Source organism: Cottoperca gobio, chromosome 6 (genome assembly GCF_900634415.1).
Source record: "Cottoperca gobio chromosome 6, fCotGob3.1, whole genome shotgun sequence".
Lineage (NCBI taxonomy): Eukaryota > Metazoa > Chordata > Actinopteri > Perciformes > Bovichtidae > Cottoperca > Cottoperca gobio.
The window spans coordinates 9,371,493-9,389,649 of record NC_041360.1 but is presented as its reverse complement, the minus strand read 5'-3'; the positions used below and the strand labels follow the sequence as shown (position 1 = coordinate 9,389,649).

The 18,157-nt window shown below is 45.2% G+C and overlaps 1 protein-coding gene across 1 annotated transcript; it reads left to right on the top strand.

Moving 5' to 3' along the window:
• Nucleotides 1-578: 578 nt before the first annotated feature.
• On the top strand, nucleotides 579-17,932 carry tshz3a (teashirt zinc finger homeobox 3a). Its single transcript, XM_029434560.1, has 2 exons — nucleotides 579-947; nucleotides 13,703-17,932. The coding sequence occupies exons 1-2, from the start codon at nucleotides 908-910 to the stop codon at nucleotides 17,014-17,016; spliced, it is 3,354 nt and encodes a 1,117-aa protein (XP_029290420.1). The 5' UTR covers nucleotides 579-907; the 3' UTR covers nucleotides 17,017-17,932.
• The last annotated feature ends 225 nt before the right edge of the window (nucleotides 17,933-18,157 follow it).

Genomic DNA, 18,157 nt, shown 5'->3' with positions numbered 1-18,157 from the left:
ATTGCAATCATAGTTTTTTTTATTGTACAAAACAAGTCAAATCTAATTATTATCATGAACCAGAACAAAAGCTTTGAAAATGTTTGACATTTAATAAATATGTGTGTTTGACGCAAAGCTTAACAAACGCATGTTGTCACTATGCAAATTATAATAACTTAAAAGGCCAATAAGAAGAAGAAGAAGAAGAAGAAGAAGAAGAAGAAGAAGAAGAAGAAGAAGAAGAAGAAGAAGAAGAAGAAGAAGAAGAAGAAATAAATACAGCAAAGTCATACATTTCTATCGAAATATCACCGTGACAGACTAAAACGAAAATAAATGTGATAAAGGTTAAAATCAGTTATGATGACACATATCTGGGGATAATTATGGGAATATTATTCAGACTGTTTGTGGTTTTTCGTTAGTAATTATCATCCTGCTGTGTTGTAATAATCAACTAATAGCTCATATGAGCTGTGATTCACATGAAAAGCAGAGGTGGGAGGACACTCGTGTGTGGTGTCCGCCCCTCTGTGAGAAGTAAAGAGTTAACGGAGCGGTGGGTTTGCCCATTCTCCTGCTGTGAGTGACGCGATCATCTCTCTTATCCCTCAACTTTGCCTGTTGCCAGACCAGGCAGCTGAGGTGGACGCTGGCTATCACCGCTGACATTCTTAACGCGATCACACCAAAAAACAATAATTCCCCCCACCTCGTTTATTTATTTTTCCGCTGACTTTTCCCGCAGGCTGCTATTCCGTAACGATGATTTTTAGTTTTTCTTCCCATCGGACTCCCCGATGTTGTGCAGTCTACTACACGAAGGCGTGAATCTTTTTTGAGTAGAGGTGGATCTTCCCGGATACGGCGACGGGGCTATATTAAATAAAAAAGAAGAGTTTCACGGAAATCCCCGCAAATAAAAATGCCACGGAGGAAACAAGAAGCGCCCAAGCGCGCAGCAGGTATGTGTATCCAATTATAATGTGCGTAAAACAGATATGGTTTACTATCATAAAACTGCGGATGCTACCTTTGTTTTGTAGAGCTCACTTTACAGTCACTGCATTTCCGTTTCCACTTTGTGTCTTTTTTTTTTTTGCTCTCTAACGATCCGCTTTGTCACTCTTGTGAGACCTCATAGAAACTGTTCCCTTTATTAAAGCGGATGTACAGTTTGTATACAACAATCTGTGATCCTGCGTTTTCGCTCACCACGCTGCGCAGCTACTGTAGTCCCATCGGATGAGTTGCCTGTTGTAAACTTTCGCTTCCTATTGTTCCCAACTTGAATCCCTGACAGTTTACCGATCTTAACTGCCATCTACTTTTGATCTGTAAGAGTAAACCCTGTGGAAATAAGCAGTGTTTTCTTCATGGTGTGTGCCCGAGGCGTGCCATAAGGGGGACATGAGGGCTTTGTGCGCATTTGATCCGATCGCATAACTTCTTTGCACAAACTGAGGGGAAAAAAACCTACCTCTGAGCTTTTTCTTTTCTTTTCTTGGGATAAGATAAACAATTTGAGAGCAGACAATGGGGTTTCGTGGGCTGGAAGGAGCCATAATCGACAGTTGCCATGTCTGATTTGACGGTTGATTGATTGGCTGTCATGCGGCTTTGATCTGATCCTTCCCGATTTGCATCAGAAAATCACTTCCCACCATGTGCTGCAGGCCCCTGACGTCACGTTTAAACCACTTTGAAAGGCCCTGTGTACTTTTTACCCTCAGTCACACACGTACACACACACTCTCTCTCTCTCTCTCTCTCTCTCTCTCTCTCTCTCTCTCTCTGATGGTCAACTGACTCACGAAAAAGTGAAAGAAGGGGGGACAAAGTGGTTTCACAGTGAGACATCACACACACAAACAGACACACACACTTCCAGCAGAGAACATCACACTCCTATGTGCACATGCTCACTTGTTCACTTTGAACACACACACACACACACACACACACACACACACACACACACACACACACACACACACACACAGTGGGCAGAGGAGGCGGGAGGAGTGGGTTAGAGGTTGTAAAAGGAGCCGTGTGCTATGTAATGGAGGGGAGGAATGGGTTTGCTCTGTCAGACCGGGCCGTCACAACGGCTTTGTTTCATGTTTGATTTAATTGTCTCTCCCCTGACAGGCCCATTCATCAATGGCTTTAATGGTCAATCAGAGACAGGCTGAGTGAGTGCTCCCATTCTGTTTAGCCATAAGCTGGCCTGGGCTTTTATTTCATCAAAATGCCCCAGCCTAATGTACATGCTCACTGGCTCAGAGTGGCCGCGGGGAGCACATAAAGAATGACTGAAAGCTTTCTGATTTCAGATCAGTGAGAAGGATTTTTTTATTATTTTTCTCCTTCGTCTCCTCCTCTCCTCTCTCCTCCCTGCTACACTGCCGTTTCTCTGTTGACGAAAGGGAATAAAAGGCTGTAATATGGATCGTTTTGTGTTTTTAGAAAACAACTTTTTCTCCCTGAAACCACGCTTCTTTGTTCATTCATTCATCCATTCATTTCTTCATTTTTTCATGCTCCCCTTCCACCCCTGTCAGTCAGCCCGTGCAGCTGCAAGTTATAAAGTTGTCAACTGTTCAGTGGCACACAAAGGGTGATGATGAATTGATTGCAGCACAGAGCATGGTGATAGAGAGAGCAAAGAAAAGGATGACAGATGATGGGCCTTGATTAGGGACTTAGGGGGAGAGTCAGCCCACTGCAACCTTGAGACTTGCATGAAAAATCTACCCCCCTCCCCTCCACATACACACACACACCCTGCGTTGCTCTCTCATTGTCTCTCAAACACTCTCAGCTTCTCCCTCTCCTTCTTTCCTTCCTCTGTCTGAGAGGGTTTCTCTCTCCACAGTACAAAACTTGTTTTGCCTGCTTCATTAGCGTTGGTCCAATTAGCCGTGAGGCTGATGGAGTCCTGACAGGCCCTGTGATTGGAGATGACAAGCTCGGGGTGCCCAGCCCAATGAGGTTTGCCACCACTTTGATGTAATCAACTTGATATTACACAGAGCCGCTCGCCTTTGGTTGTGCTGTAACTCAATTTTCCGCTGCAGGTGACAAATGGGCCTGCCTACCTGGGTCAGGTCTGAGTGCTCTTAACAACCGAGGGCAGCTGGCCACGTAAACAGCCGAGCAAACATGAGAAAGAGACTCTCCCAGCTGTGGAAATACAGACCTACTTCCTTCATGGCTGCCGATTAGATTCGCCGCAAGCCAGAGGCCTAGAGCTGTGCAAATGACTGCAGAAAGTTGAAATACTCCGCCGACATAACAGGAAGTCGACATCGGCTTTACAACGTGTGGGCAAAGACGCAGCTGGAATGTCTAACCTGTACAGTACGTCTGCAGGATGATGTCAGTGTGTTTACAGTATCCAAAGTGTTGCATGTGTCGGTGCACTGTAAGGCCATGTGTGATCTGGTCATGTATAAGTGTGTATGAGAGAGTGTCGGACACTGAGGGAGAGGGGTGGAGGGGGTAGTCTGATTTGAACCAGACTCCACAGCAACAGTCTCTTCTTTCTGCAGGGTCAGGATTATAGCTGCCAGACTGGCAGTCATCACTCATGTCTGTCTGTGAGTGTGTGTACTCAAATCAGTGGGCATGCACTTTCTGATTTGTTGGGTTTGAGTGTGTGTGTGTGTGTGTGTGTATGTGTGTGTGCCGTTTGGCCCCCACCTGCTGGGGTCAGGCCGTAATTCTCTGAACTGTTTAGGCCCGTGCACGTTTCTCAGTTTCTTCTTCTCTACCCTTCTTTCTGTCTAAGCACTGCATGCAGCATACATATCTAACTCAGACAAGACATAGCACACAAACATGCGTGCCAGTGAAAATGCAAGCATTCACAGCACACATTGCAGACACATGCGCACATGTTGTGACAGGGTTGTAAAAGTGGCAAGTAAAATGAAGTAATCTGTTTTTATATCTGTCTGCCTTCCTGTTGTTTATGTGTGAAAAGCATGCCCTTACGGAAGCAGCGGGGGAGCACGAGTCGGGACTTAATTGTTCGACCGAAATACAGGCTGACAGGGTTAGCGAGCTTTAACAACACACCCCTCTGCTGGCGTTGTTTGCAGGTGTGAGCGCAGCAAATGTTTTGGCCTTGCAGGCCCCGTTACTGAAGAAAAGTCCTGTGGCTGGATTCCGGTGAAGTTGAGTCACGTCTGTGATGCATGTGTCTGATAAGTGCATACCTAATGAGGCTGTGAGCACCAGTGGAAGGAGGAGGAGGAGGAAGGCAGACAGTGTTTCCCACAGGTATTGACAGATGCCTTTTTGTTTTTGCCATAGGCCCTGACTCCATAAATCCTGCCTGTGTAATGATAACAGTGCCACCCTGCCAGCAAGTGAGTGAAAGAGACAGTGTAAGAGAAAGAGGGCAGAGGGGGAGGAAGAGGAGGAGGATAAGGTGCTGGTGGTGGGGACGATGAGGAGAAGAAGAACAGCGGGATACAAATAGGCCTTCTCTCCTTTTTAACACACTTGGCAGATGTCAAGCCATAGGGTAGGGCTTCAGGAGAGAAAGCGAAGTTTAAGTGCTGTAGTAGTGTCACAAGTAGAAAACCGTTAGCCATCCACTCTTCCCTTTCAGCTTTCAGCGTGCTTTCAGCCAAGGTTTTCAGCCAGGACTGCTATCTGGGCACTGAGTCGGAGGCTTTGTAAAAATAGTCCCACCGCTGTTGTGATAGATGCAGCTGCACTGTAGCGACAATTGGGACAGGCTGGATCCCTCGAACCCTACCTCCCTCCCACTCTTCCCCCCTCTCTCTCCCTGTCTCCCACCCCTCCCAGAGGTAGCGAGCATCAGAGCCTGGTGGGATGTGTGCTCTTTTCGAGGAAACTGAGCTGCTCCGGTCTTCAGGGGTCTTGAAACCCAATCCAGGAGGAGAATAGCCCGGCCGTGCCAGAGAGCCGATTTCCTTTTCAACAGAGTCATTTATCACTGACCCACCCTTCGCTTCTGACACGGTGACGTGTGTCATTTATCAAACAGGCTTTACCAGACACACAGAGAAGGGAGGTGGATAGGGGGCAGAGGGAGGAAGAGAAAGAGAGAGTGAAAGAGGGGGAAACAAGACAGAGAGTGTGGACTGAGAGAAACAAAGAGAAGGAGAGCAATGGAGAATGAGGTGCAGAGTCAGTGGAGAGAGACAGAGGAATGGAGAGCTGGGAAAAAAGAGACTGTTGTTTCTGTGTGTGAGAGTTTTTCCAGGGAAGAGTGAGTTTTCCTGAAAGCCTTGAGGAGAAGGGTTTGGGAGGGGAGATTCTTTCGGGATGACAGGGAGGATTGAGTTACACTGAGTTGTGTTTTGATGAGTGACAGAATGTTCTTCCATGACACGTCTCTAGATGTCTGAATAAGGGGGGGGGATATACTTTGTGAGTACACAAAGTCCGACAAGTGTGTTGGTGTTGTTTACTCATAATATATCCACGGCAAACAGGGGCGCTATAGAGGTGTGTGTCTGTGCGCACGCTCGCGCCATATGGCGTCTAATGTTTAATGCTGTACGAGTGTATGAGTGTGTGTGTGTGTGCTGCTCCCTGATGAGCAGGGCTGACAGGTATCACTCATGCAGCAGCCTGGCCTTTAAATGAACCCGAGCTGCTCTGCTCCCCCGTGGCCCTAACAGGCTCTCTGCAAGATGGATGCTTCTTTAAAAATCAGATTAATGATGGATACCAGGCTTATGGTGCCATTTATCATGAAGAATATTATTTAGGCCGGCCGTGTATGGCTGTAACTGGAGAGCCAGGACGAGAAGAAGCAGGGTGGAAAGCCTTAGACAGACACTCACTGTGTGATGGATGGTTGAGCGCTCTCTCTGAGTGTTACTAGACACCAGTGCCGCAGCAGTAGGCCATAATCAGATAGCCCAGGGATGTTTATCTCGCAACTACACTACCCAGATTGCCTTGCCTGGAGGGTTGCTTTATGAAAGGTATCGTCTATCATTATTATCATCTTTTAAAAGTTAGTGGAATCATGAAAAAAACTCTAGACTCTGAAGGGCACGTAGACGCCTCAACAGAGTTTATTGCAATTGTACATTATAAAATGATCCATTGGATCCCATCTAACTGACTGTAATGATTGCCTCGAAGTTTCCATTAAGCTTTGCCCAGAAGAGTCCCCAGCCCCACGTCATTCCCCAACAATCATGAATAAAAGAGTACAGTGAGAGGTCAAGGCAAGGCCAGCTCTGCTGGTGCAACAGAAAAGGCAAAAAAAAACAGTTGTTTTGTTTTTCGTCCTCTCCTTGTTCCCTCTCTCTGTCTCCTACCTCCTCCTCCTCCTACTCACGACTGTGATTTATGGTGGCCATCCATCTTCAGGCTGCGTCCATCACCTCCTCGTTGCTAGGCAATCATGGCAGCAGATGTGCGTTGTGAGAGGGGTTAGGCCGTCCCACTCCCAAGCCCTGACTTTATTCCCTTCACCCCCCCCCCCCTGATTCCACTTTAAACACAGTCCCAGTTTTAGTTCCAGTTACAAGCCACAAACATAATCCCAGTTTCAGACCTGAACCCTTATTCTCAACTGTAGCCCCAGTTCTAGGTCCTGACGTAGTGTAAGATGTACTTGTTTAAACCCCAGCCTTAATATCGCCTTCAGTAATACAGGTGTCAGCACAATCCTTAAAGGGGACATATTATGAAAAACAAATTTTTTCAGTGCTTGTGCACATACATTTGGGTGTCAGGAGTGCCTACCAACCCACAAACTGTGAAATATGACAACCCAGGCAGTTATTTGTGGGCTGCCTCGGCCAGAAAACATGAGATTCAACAAACCATTCAGATTTGGCTCCCCTTCCTATGTCACATGCAGGCTTATTAGAATATACCGCCCTCGGCTTGAGAACTACCTTTGCAATGGTGCATCACATTTTTCTCGCAAGCAAATTTGGTCAGACTGGTTTTATTCGGAAGGGGAGCTTAAAGAGACAGGCGCTGAAATGGAGCGTTTCAGACAGAAGGTGAATACAGCTATATTCTCATATAGACTGTATGAGAAAAATAATGTGTATGTTGAACATCAAAGCATGTAAACATATTTTAGTAAAAACCCAAAATACAAGTATGAACCTGAAAATGAGCATTATACGTCACCTTTAAAATACGTTTTTTTAGCTCATATTTTCACAATTTTAGCAATTATTATCCAAGGAAGATACATTTTCAGTTAGGTTTGTTGGTTATGTTTGTCTGTTTGTCTGCAGGATTACATAAAAATGACTGGACTGATTTTCATGACATTTTGTTGAAAGGTGTAGCATGGGCCAAGTAAGAACCCATGACATTTTGGAGAGGATCCGAATGTCAGGGCTGATACACGCATTATTTTTCACTTATTTCATTTAACAGCCTTGATGGAGGTCTGCGCTCTCCGAGTGCCCTTCTAGTTCAAATGTAACATTTAGCTTACTTTTGAGAGGCAATGACACAACAACATAAAAACATCCGACACCTGTACACCCTGCCTTTACACATGCATGATTAACTAAGACAGTTTGGGTTCATTGTGACCGAGAAAACATGATTAGATCAGACTGTTTTAGAATAGATTCAGTTTAATCCTGTTTATGAAAACACTCGGATAGAGGTGAAAAGAAATAGGAACCTTCCATTAACTTAACTGATAATAATGCACTAATTGTGTGACTTTGACCCACTGTACTTACCGTAGTTCAGGTACATTAGGTTACACTGTCTAATAGTTTAGTTTAGATTATTGGCTTTAGATTGACATGTTTAAACCTTACTAAACTAATGTTTGTAAGTGTGTTGTAAAGTCTTGCGTTCTTGCGTCTCTTCAAAAAAGCCGAAGAGTAACATGGTGACCTTTTAACAACATTTTTATATGAGGCCCAAACTGTTTGAGCAATGGGCAAATAAACAGGAGTTCTGCTTCATGGAGCTTTGCTTGAGAACTGCCAGAGTAAAGCTTAAAGAAAGAGTGATGGAAGGAGGCAGAGATGGAAGGAGGCAGAGATGTGGGATAGTTTAAGGAAGTCTGCTAGACTACATATCATCAGTCGAGACAGGCTCTGTGTGCATGTCGGACTGGAACACCGCCTTCCCGCAGAGTCTCGATCCTTACTACTGCCCTTGGTTCTGCACCTGTGGAGGCTGTTTTGTGTTGGTTTTTTGTTTCTTTCTTTTTTTATCGCTTATTGTGGCTGGGACTGGAACTATGAGTCACCTCATTCTCTTCTACGTTAGAGTTAGTAACGTGAGGGCTTTATGTGTTTGTGGCTCGTCTCATATCAGATAAACGAGATGTATTTTCAGGTCTTGAAGGTCTGTACGTGCAGATGGCGGCTTTGAGGTCCACTCATAATACACAACAATCAGCCGAGGGTTGAATCTATTCTCTCTCTCTTTTTTTTTACTATGTGCATTGACAAAGTTCAGCCCTAAGCTTTGCCTGAGGCCAGAATGATCTCTCTGTTTTTCCCATCTCCCATATCACACATCCTGCACTACAATCGGCGGACACAATGTATTCACAATGCCATCAGGGGGTAGAGAACACACACAAATAAAAAACTGACAAAGACATCCACGATCGCTTGTAACATGATAGCCTGTATAAGCATAATGTACTGCAGCAGAGTAATGTATTAAAAACCAAAACAAATTCAAATGAATAGAGCAAGATGGCCTTCTCTGGTCATATCCGAAAAAGCTTATTATGTCAAGAATTGTTAAGTTTTCAAATGACCGCAGATCACCTGTTACATATTTTCTCGTGGGACTTTTAGCCAGCCTGTAAGGATCAAAGGGAAAAGAGGGAGTGAACTAAGTTTGATTGACTGTGTTGCTTTGACAAATGTGTGCAACAGTAAAGGCATTTTAGGTATGTTACTGATCTGCTGCTATTTTGACAGAATGGGGCTGTTTTAGACTAAATTATTCTAATCTATTTAAAGAGTTTTAGGCTGCTGGGAAACTTGAGAGAGTGAGTGGAAGTCAGTGGTTTGTGGTCTTTTTGATTGAGACTGAGGTGACTTCCTGTCCTGTAGCGTTCTGGAGCTGTATCCTGTCAGTAAGAGCCCCCTGCTGAGGGGCCGTGTTGGTTTAAGGGCGTCAAGGTCCGGTTAAAATACTGTACACATGTCAAGAAACACTCGTTTTGTTGTGACACAGTTTAACTCTCTCCTCTCGGAGCCCCCGTATCCAATCACCGGCTGACATCAAATAGCTCAACCAACATGTGATCAAAGGTCTCGGCAACTATGTCTATCCTCCTTTCCTCTCTTCTTCAGCTGGATAAGAATAATAATATTACACTTTATTTAAAAGTTATATTTTATACAGGAAATGCAGCTCAACGTGTACAAGACACAATCCCATTGCCGTGCATTGCTGTACATGTATTAAACCCTAAACAATAGACTGCAATCTCTGTGCTTTCTTTTTTTCCGGTTGCTTGATTTTTTGTTGTCTTTGAACAACGCATAAAGCTTTTTTTGTAATCTAAACAGTAAGCTATAAGGGACCACCCATGTAGACAATTTCCTCTCCCCTCCCTGTATCCCAGTAGCGACTTTGTGCACAATACAGTTCTCTATGCGTACAGTGATTAAATCATAAATAAAGATGTAATCAAGCTATGAAACTCATACAAACATCGCTTTTTCAAATAGAGATAGTTTCTGTTTTATATTCTCAGAAATCCCAAGAGGGTGTTAATTAAGCTTATTCTTATTCCTCTCTTCTTTCTGTGTAATGCACAAACATGTGTACAATGAATTTACAATATACATTACATTGGTATATGAAGTAGGTAGCACATGATTTCACGTAGTAGTAGCTTTGTGGGAATTTACAACAATTTAAGAAAAAGAAACTAATGAGCTAATGTACTTTTTACCACAATATACATACATCTGCCGTGCGTGCCGTTTTCTCGCGTTAGGAAAGCACAGATGAAATCTTTCACTCATGATGACCGCACATGTGCCTTCTTTTTTTCAGAGACCAAGCAGCCATTAGGGTGTGAGGGTCAGATACAGGTAAAGATTTTAATGACACATCCTGTTTACCCCGCTGCTGTTGGGTGTGATCAGACTGTTTTACCAGCTGTGGAGGCCGGACCAGGAATATGCACTGTGGCCGTCAAGGGACAGATTGAAAAAAAAAGGGACAGGACATAGTAGTATCTTAAAGAAGGTATACGATTGCGCTCTCAAAAATTCACTAAAATATATTTAAATGAATTTGCTACTTCGAGCTGCGATGAAAGGAGTGCATAGATTTCTACTTGAGAAACACATGATTGATATTTTCTATTTTTTTAGGTCCTCATATTATTACTCTTGCAAACGAGGCCTATTTAAAATGCAGCATCAAAAACAGCTTTCAGCAGCACTTGAGGAGAAATAACCCATGGGACAGAGGGAAGAGGGAAGGAGACAGAGAAGAGGCTCTGCTTTAGAGGCAGCCACAGCACCTTCCTGCTTAATCACCCCCTGTTCCTGCCCTGTCTGTTGTTCCTGATCGTCAGAGCAGCACTGCAGTATTTCTATCAGATGATCTTTCCCTCCTCGTCTGCGGCCCTTATGTTTATGAAAATGATACTCCACAGGAATGCCTCCTGCATGCCAAGATGTCACTGTCTTTTCTCATCGCTTGCATCTACGTGCATGTACGAGTGTGTTTGTGTGTTTGAGAAGGAGGGTTGGGGGTGAGGGGGGGGGATAGTGTCATAACTGACTGACTAGCTTTATTTATAATTGCGTGGGGGGTGTATTTGACGTTGCGTATCTTAAGGTGAAGTGTGTGTTTGTGCACGTGAGACTTGTTTTCTGCAGCTTTTGTGTTTGTGTGAATGTGTTATTGCTATTTTCTGTGTGAGCCGTGACTGAGATGTTGATTGTGTGAAAGTGCACCTCCTACCCTTCTTCTTACACCCCCACCCCACCCTAAGGAATCAATCATGGAACCTAATGATTCTTGTCTTTCCCCCACATGGCATCAGCTCACTTTATCATAACATGAACACACACTCTTTCTTTCTGTCTCACATAAACACACACTAGCAAAACGCATACATTGGCCCTACACCATTAGATATTAGTTAAGACTCCAATCCAAGAGTATTGTTGTGTTCATAATCCTCTTCTTTTTTTATTCTAAGGGAGCCTCTATACTCCCATCACCTTTTATTAGCTTGATAAATCACCTCTGTTGTCAGTCAAGCCAGGGAGAATAATTGGATGTGGTTGTCGCCCTGTGTGATGGATTATCAGTCATTGGGGATTAAATTAACAGATAGTGCTCAGACATAATGGTTTTTGTTTTGCATTTTAAATTGCCTGGGAGCATGGCTAGACTCTGTAGGTTTTATAGCAGGTCCGTTTGGACTTCTCTTCCCCTCTCAAATGACAAATGAACAATAACCTATTGGGCCGCAGCTCTATTAGTGTGAAATGTAAAACATTTACGACCAAGTTAAGGCACAGAGAGAGCCCTGGGAAGGTTTACGAATGTGATAACATGACGTGAAATTGGATATGGCAATTGTTTGATGAAATAGCGAGACAATGTGAAGAAATATGTGGACTAAGAGAAAGGTGACCTGACAACTTGGTCAAGCGGTGTGCCAGGCTTGCCTGATGCAAGCTGACATCCGTGACCAGCTAGTCAGGACACAAACACATTAACCACCCCATCCTGGCTGGATTTCCTCTTTCAAATGAGAGTCTGACACGAATACCTTCCAGAGGAGAAGCGGAAGAAAAAGGAAAGGAAAGAGGGTGTGGGCAGTCGCTTGAGCGCTGGTAGCAGGGAGATATCTCCCTTGCGTGTTTGCCCGAGCGTAAGCGATTTACCTCCTCGCCCCCTTTCTCCATCCTCCCAGACCCCTCCCTCCTCTCCACGTCCACATTATCATAATTGTGTACAGAACATGAGGGGCCGGGGAAGTGATCATGTCATTTTATTTACACCCTGCTTGGCCTTTTTTACAAACGACATGCCACTGACTGCCAAGCGGACTGGGGCCCGACGACATCTTTTGATCAGGGCTGTCGGGGCCTATCAGCGGAGAATGGCAGGTAATGGATACCCAGTGACAAACCAAATCTCCGGGAGGACGGAGAGTGGGCTGCACCTGCCAGGTCTCCATTAGGCTGGCCTCTCAGTGAGGCTGCCTGCTGACTGTGCCCCCAGGGCCCAAATCAGACCAGCGCCAGCCGCATGGCTGCCTAGAGATTGGCTGTTAGCACTGGAAATGAGAGTTATTTCAGCTATGACATTTTTGTTTAGACTGGACGTGAGTGCGTGGGGCGGTGGGGGAATGAAGGATTTAGTCACAGTGTGTGTGTATCTGTGCGTCCACATGCCCAAACTCGACTGTATGAGTTCCCAAACTATTAAAGCTTATACCTCCAGCTTCTTTTTGTGGCATTTGTCTTAGTTTACAATATTGTCCATATGGCCGCAGACCTGTCCACAGGCCATCTGCTATTTTCAGAGATTATTTGTTTTTCCTTAACTTGAGCGGTTTCTTGAGTGAGGTGGACAGGAAATGAGGGAGGGGGCATGGTGATACTGCGGAAGAAGGGGGTGAGTGGTGGGTGAGTCGGCTTTGGGTGGGTGGACACAGGGATTTGTGTGTATTTGTGTGTGTAGGGCCCAGCAACACACATGCACACACACACACACACACACACACACACACACACACACACACACACACACACACACACACACACACACACACACACACACACACTTATCATCTCTCTCCATATAAGCAGTGGGCGCCAACATGCAAAGTGACAGATCGCTTATGCATTGCCATCATGTTAACGCTCCTTATTCTCTCCTCTTCGTTTTCATCCCTCTCTTTCCTCGGTCTCATTTTCTCCCTCCTTTTATTTTGTTCATTTCTTTTTTATTATCAGTGAAATGCATTTGTATTATGTTTGCATGACATTCAACACCGGCTTAGACTGGTTGGGTTCAATCAGCATTTCTAAAAGCAAATCTCAGAGTATTGACTATCTTCTACATATTAAGAAACTAATGAACTTACTTCAGTCTAGATGACTTTGTAGGATGTCTATTCAACATGTCAAAATTTCATCAACACAAGTCTGACATCCCTTTCTTAAAATTCTTTGCCTGTGTGCGCATGTGTGTGCGAGTGTGTGTCTGTATGTATGTGTGTGCAATCATAGAAGAGGCAGATGAAGAGGCGTCAGACATATTAACTGACAGATGGAGGTTGATCCAACTCATTTATTACCCCAGAGGAGAATGCCACAGTGAGATTGGGCTTCATTAATTTCAGATTTAGTTTTCATTTCAAGCTGTTGCGCCCTGAGATAAATAAAATGGCGCATTATGTTTTTGCCAAGATATTTCTTTTTTGTTTTCCTCCAATAGAAGGAGTGAAAAGAGGGGAGGCATAAGTTCCGTGTGGCTGGGGTAGTATATAAATACAGGCTCGCCTAGAGGAAAATAACACCTCAACGGTTGATGAGGTGAAATGGGATGACTGTAATTTCTCAGCTCAGCTTTAAAGGCTCCCACACAGATGGCTCATTTATCCCTGGGAGTCCTCGGGCACACATAGCAGGGAAACTTTTTCTCCAGTTATTCTAACATCGCGTGTTCACTCCCTGCAATTTAACTCATCTCTTTCTTTCTCTCTTTGTCTCCATTCTCCTTGCAGCCTATTCTCCTGAGGAGCTGGCAGAGCACACTGTGGTAGAGGATGAGGAGGCGGAAGCAGATGACCTGCCCTCAGCCCCTCAGGATGACCTTCCCATGAAAGATGAATTTGCGGAGCAGAGCGTAGAGCCTGCCAAAGAGCAAGCATGTGATCAGGAATCAGCTGGGGCCGCAGAGCTCTCAGGACAAGAAATGGACAGTGAGTCACATGTGAGTGAGACCAGTGACCGTCTCTCAGACTTCGAGAGCCCCTCCAGAAGAGCCGAGGGCAACTTGGTCACAGCACCTGTGAATGGTGACACTAAAACACCTCCCATAGGCATGGACACCTTAGAACAAATGAAGGTTATCTACTCAAGCTTCCTGACCGGCCCCTTGTGGTCTCCGCTGAACTTTAATTCCACACCGCCACAGGCGCAGACGTCAGCTTCTACAGAGAAGCCGGCTCGGAGCAACAGCACTAGTAGCAACAGTAGCTGCAGCAGCGGTAGCTATGACTGGCACCAGTCTGCAGTGGCAAAGACACTCCAACAGCATCCTCCCCAGAACCGTTACCCTGCACAGTCAGAGCCCAGCCTCTTTAGCACAGTCCAGCTCCACAGGCAAAACCCAAAGCTGTTTGGCTCAATCTTCACTGGAGCCAGTAAATTCCGCTGTAAGGGCTGCAGTGCTGCTTATGACACCCTGGTGGAGCTGACAATTCACATGAATGATACAGGCCACTACCGTGATGACAACCACGACAGGGCAGGCAGTGGCTCAAAGCGCTGGTCTAAACCACGCAAGCGGTCCCTGATGGAGATGGAGGGCAAGGAGGATGCCCAGAAAGTTTTGAAGTGCATGTACTGTGGCCACTCGTTTGAATCGCTCCAGGATCTCAGCGTTCACATGATCAAGACCAAACACTACCAGAAAGTGCCTCTGAAGGAGCCCATGACTGTGGCAGCCAAACTCATGTCTTATAAGAAAAGGGGACATGTGGGGTTGGACCTCACAGCCTTGCCACGTTCTCGAGAAGGAACCCCCAAATCTAAGCACTCACAGGCAGACCTGAGCGAATCATCACAGAAACCCTCTTCCAGCCCCTACACCACCCCTAATAACCGCTACGGCCACCAGAACGGTGCGAGCTATACTTGGCAGTTTGAATCAAACAAATTTCAGATCCTCAAGTGCATGGAGTGTGGGAGTTCCCATAATACACTGCAAGAGCTAAGAACCCACATGATGGTGACAGGACACTTCCTGAGGGTGACAAGCTCTGTGGGGAAGAGAATAAAAACGCTTCCTGAGGCCACCTCCCCCAACCCTGGGAGAGTTAGCACACCTACTGAACAGAGGGTCCAGTCCGTCCCGCTAGCACCCTCCACCTTCTCTCCTCCACCTCTTCCAACTACGACAACTCCCCCTGCTACCACCCCTCCTCTTAAAGAGATCAAAAAGGAGGAGGTAGAGGAGGAGTGCACTCAGCAGGCTGTTGGAAATGAGAAGCAAGCTGCAGCTTCAGTTGGGAAGGAGGAGGATGCTGAGAAGGAGGAAAAATATGACATATCAAAGTATAGCTATCTCACTGAAGAGGACTTGAAGGAGAGCCCTAAAGGGGGCTTTGATATTCTCAAATCACTGGAAAACACTGTGACATCAGCCATCAACAAGGCTCAGAGTGGAAATCCAAGCTGGGGGGGCTATCCAAGCATCCATGCAGCCTACCAGTTCCCCAATGCCATAAAGCTCCAACAGGGTGGCATGGAAAAGAATTCCCCAATGAAGTTCTTGTTCAACGGAGGGGATGGAGTGCTGTCCTCCCTTGCCAAGAACCAACCCCTCATTTCCCCACCACTTAGCCAGTCCTCCCCTTTCCCCTGCAACAACTTCCAGGCAATGGAGGATTTAGTGAAAAAAGTGACTGAGAAAGTAGCAAAAGTAGAGCAAAGGGTGAAGCAGTTGTCTCCTAAGATGGAGAACCACCTCTCTCCCTGCAGTAGTGAGGCTGGAGAATCGCATAATGGAGGAGAGGCTGACTCACCTCGGGAATGGAGGGCAGTCACCCCAGCCAATAGCGACAGGGGAAGCCATAGCGACAGAGCATCCCCGGCAACAGAACCCAAGAGAGAGATGGCAGTCAAATCCCCGCTCGCCTCTACGCTGAGATGCAGTACAGCCATTATCACTGGCCATACTCCTCCAGAGCAGCCCTTTGTCAACCCTCTAAGTGCTCTTCAGTCAGTAATGAACATTCATTTGGGGAAAGCAGCCAAGCCCTCCATGCCAAACCAAGATCCCCTGAGCCTGCTCTCCAGGCTCAGCCAGAGCATGGCTGAGAGGGCTGCTGTGGCCGCTCCTCCCTCACAGACCAAAAAGCCGGAAAGTGTAGTTGATAATGGCTTTTGCCAGCCCAGTGACGACCAGCCTATGGACCTCACAAAAGGGAAAAGCGATAGGGGAGGCTCTGTCGGCTCAGCCCCCCTAACCCCTTCATCCACAGCCTCCTCCATCTCCCCCTCCTCCCTTGTTACTCCTGCAAAGCTAACAGTGGTCTCTCCCTACACATCGAGCAGCCCTCTGCATGAAAATGCATTGTCGGATATCTCAGACATGCTGAGGAACCTGACACAATCTCACCATGTCCCAAAACCTCCCTCACGGTCCCGGGTCACGGACAAAGCCGAGATCGTGGGCTCTACTCACGATGATGACGATGCATCCCTGCATGGCCATAAACGCAAAGGCCGTCACTCTAACTGGAACCCCCAACACCTCCTCCTCCTGCAGGCCCACTTTGCCTCGAGCCTGAGGCAGACATCAGACGGGAAATACATCATCAATGATCTCAGCCCGCAGGAAAGAATGCATGTGTCCCGTTATACAGGCCTCTCCATGACCACCATCAGCCACTGGCTAGCTAACGTCAAGTACCAGCTAAGGAGAACTGGCAGAACCAAGTTCCTCAAAAACCTGGACTCCGGTCAACCTATATTCTTCTGTAGTGACTGTGCCTCACAGATCCGCACTCCAGCAGCATATGTATGCCACCTGGAAGCCCACCTTGGGTTCAGAATCAGGGACCTGGCTAAACTGTCTCCCAAACAGACTGTCAGAGACTCCCACACTCTCACAGAGAAACTCGTGCCCCTGGAGTCCTTCCTTTCTCCACAATCACAAGATGACTGCAGTAGCAATGGGGCAGTGTTTCGCTGCCAACTCTGCGTCCGTAAATTTGCCACTAAGCATGCCATCAAGCTTCACCTCAGCAAGAGCCATGGGAAGTCTCCAGAGGACCATCTGCTATATGTGAGCGAAGTAGAGAAACACTAAGTTTCTCTCAGACAGACTGGAAACGTATGCAGAATGGCTGTTAAAAACAAAAACAGAATATTTGAAAGTGTGGTAATGCACACAAGATGAACTACTGCTAAAAATGTCAGCACAAGGTGTTTACATCTTTTCGGCCTATACACATTTCAGATTTTTCTGTATTTCAAAAGACATTTATTTCACATCAAATTATAATGTAGGTCAAAGATATTCAGTCTGATTTGTTGTCAGCGTTGTGGTCTCCTTCACTCTACGTACACATTTGGTCATGTGAGACATCAGAGGACAGATTCTTTCATGATCATGCTGAATCTCTTGACTCGAAGGTCAGCTAATAACTTGAAATGTATTAACTTTATTGTATTTATTTTTTATTTTTGTGAGTTTGGTTTTGATTTGCTGGTAGACTGCATGTTCAACAAGTTTAACTGTTACATTTGTACAGTCCTGTCCTGTCCAGATTTTAAAATGCCCTTTCAAACTGGTCATTTTTTAACACATTAAAACAGCCAAATGCCTGGGAAAGCTCCTTAAAAAATCTGCCAAACAGCAAAAGTTCATTGCTTGTTTTTATAGTTTTCTCTGTACAGCCTATTGATTTTCTTGCTGATTGTAAAAGCTGCCTTGTTCTTTATCATTGAGTGAGGGGCACTTAAAATCCAGGTCTGTGTAAAAATGTATATATAGTGTATAAGCTTACAACTTGCTGTTTAAATTATGCATACTTGTTATATTTCCTAATTTAAGAGGACTATGACTATCCACTGGTGCAGAGCCTTTGAAGAAGATTAAAAAGGACATTGTTTTGCACAATAGTTTTATATATGTTATTTGATAAAAAAAAAACAATACAAATATGTTAATGCCTTGTGCTTCTATGATTAAATTGAATTAACTGCTGCATAAAACATTTGTTTTCTTTCGTATTTACAAATCAGAGGAATTTGGAGATCAAGGTGCATTATGTAAAATGTAATTACAAAATATAATTTAAAGTAATGATCACACAGAGATCTTCGTGATTGTAACTTCAATTGTACATACAGTGTATATATACTGTATATATACACACACACACATATGTATACTGTATGTTTGGACAATATGTGTGTGTATATATATATGTGTATACAGAGAGAGA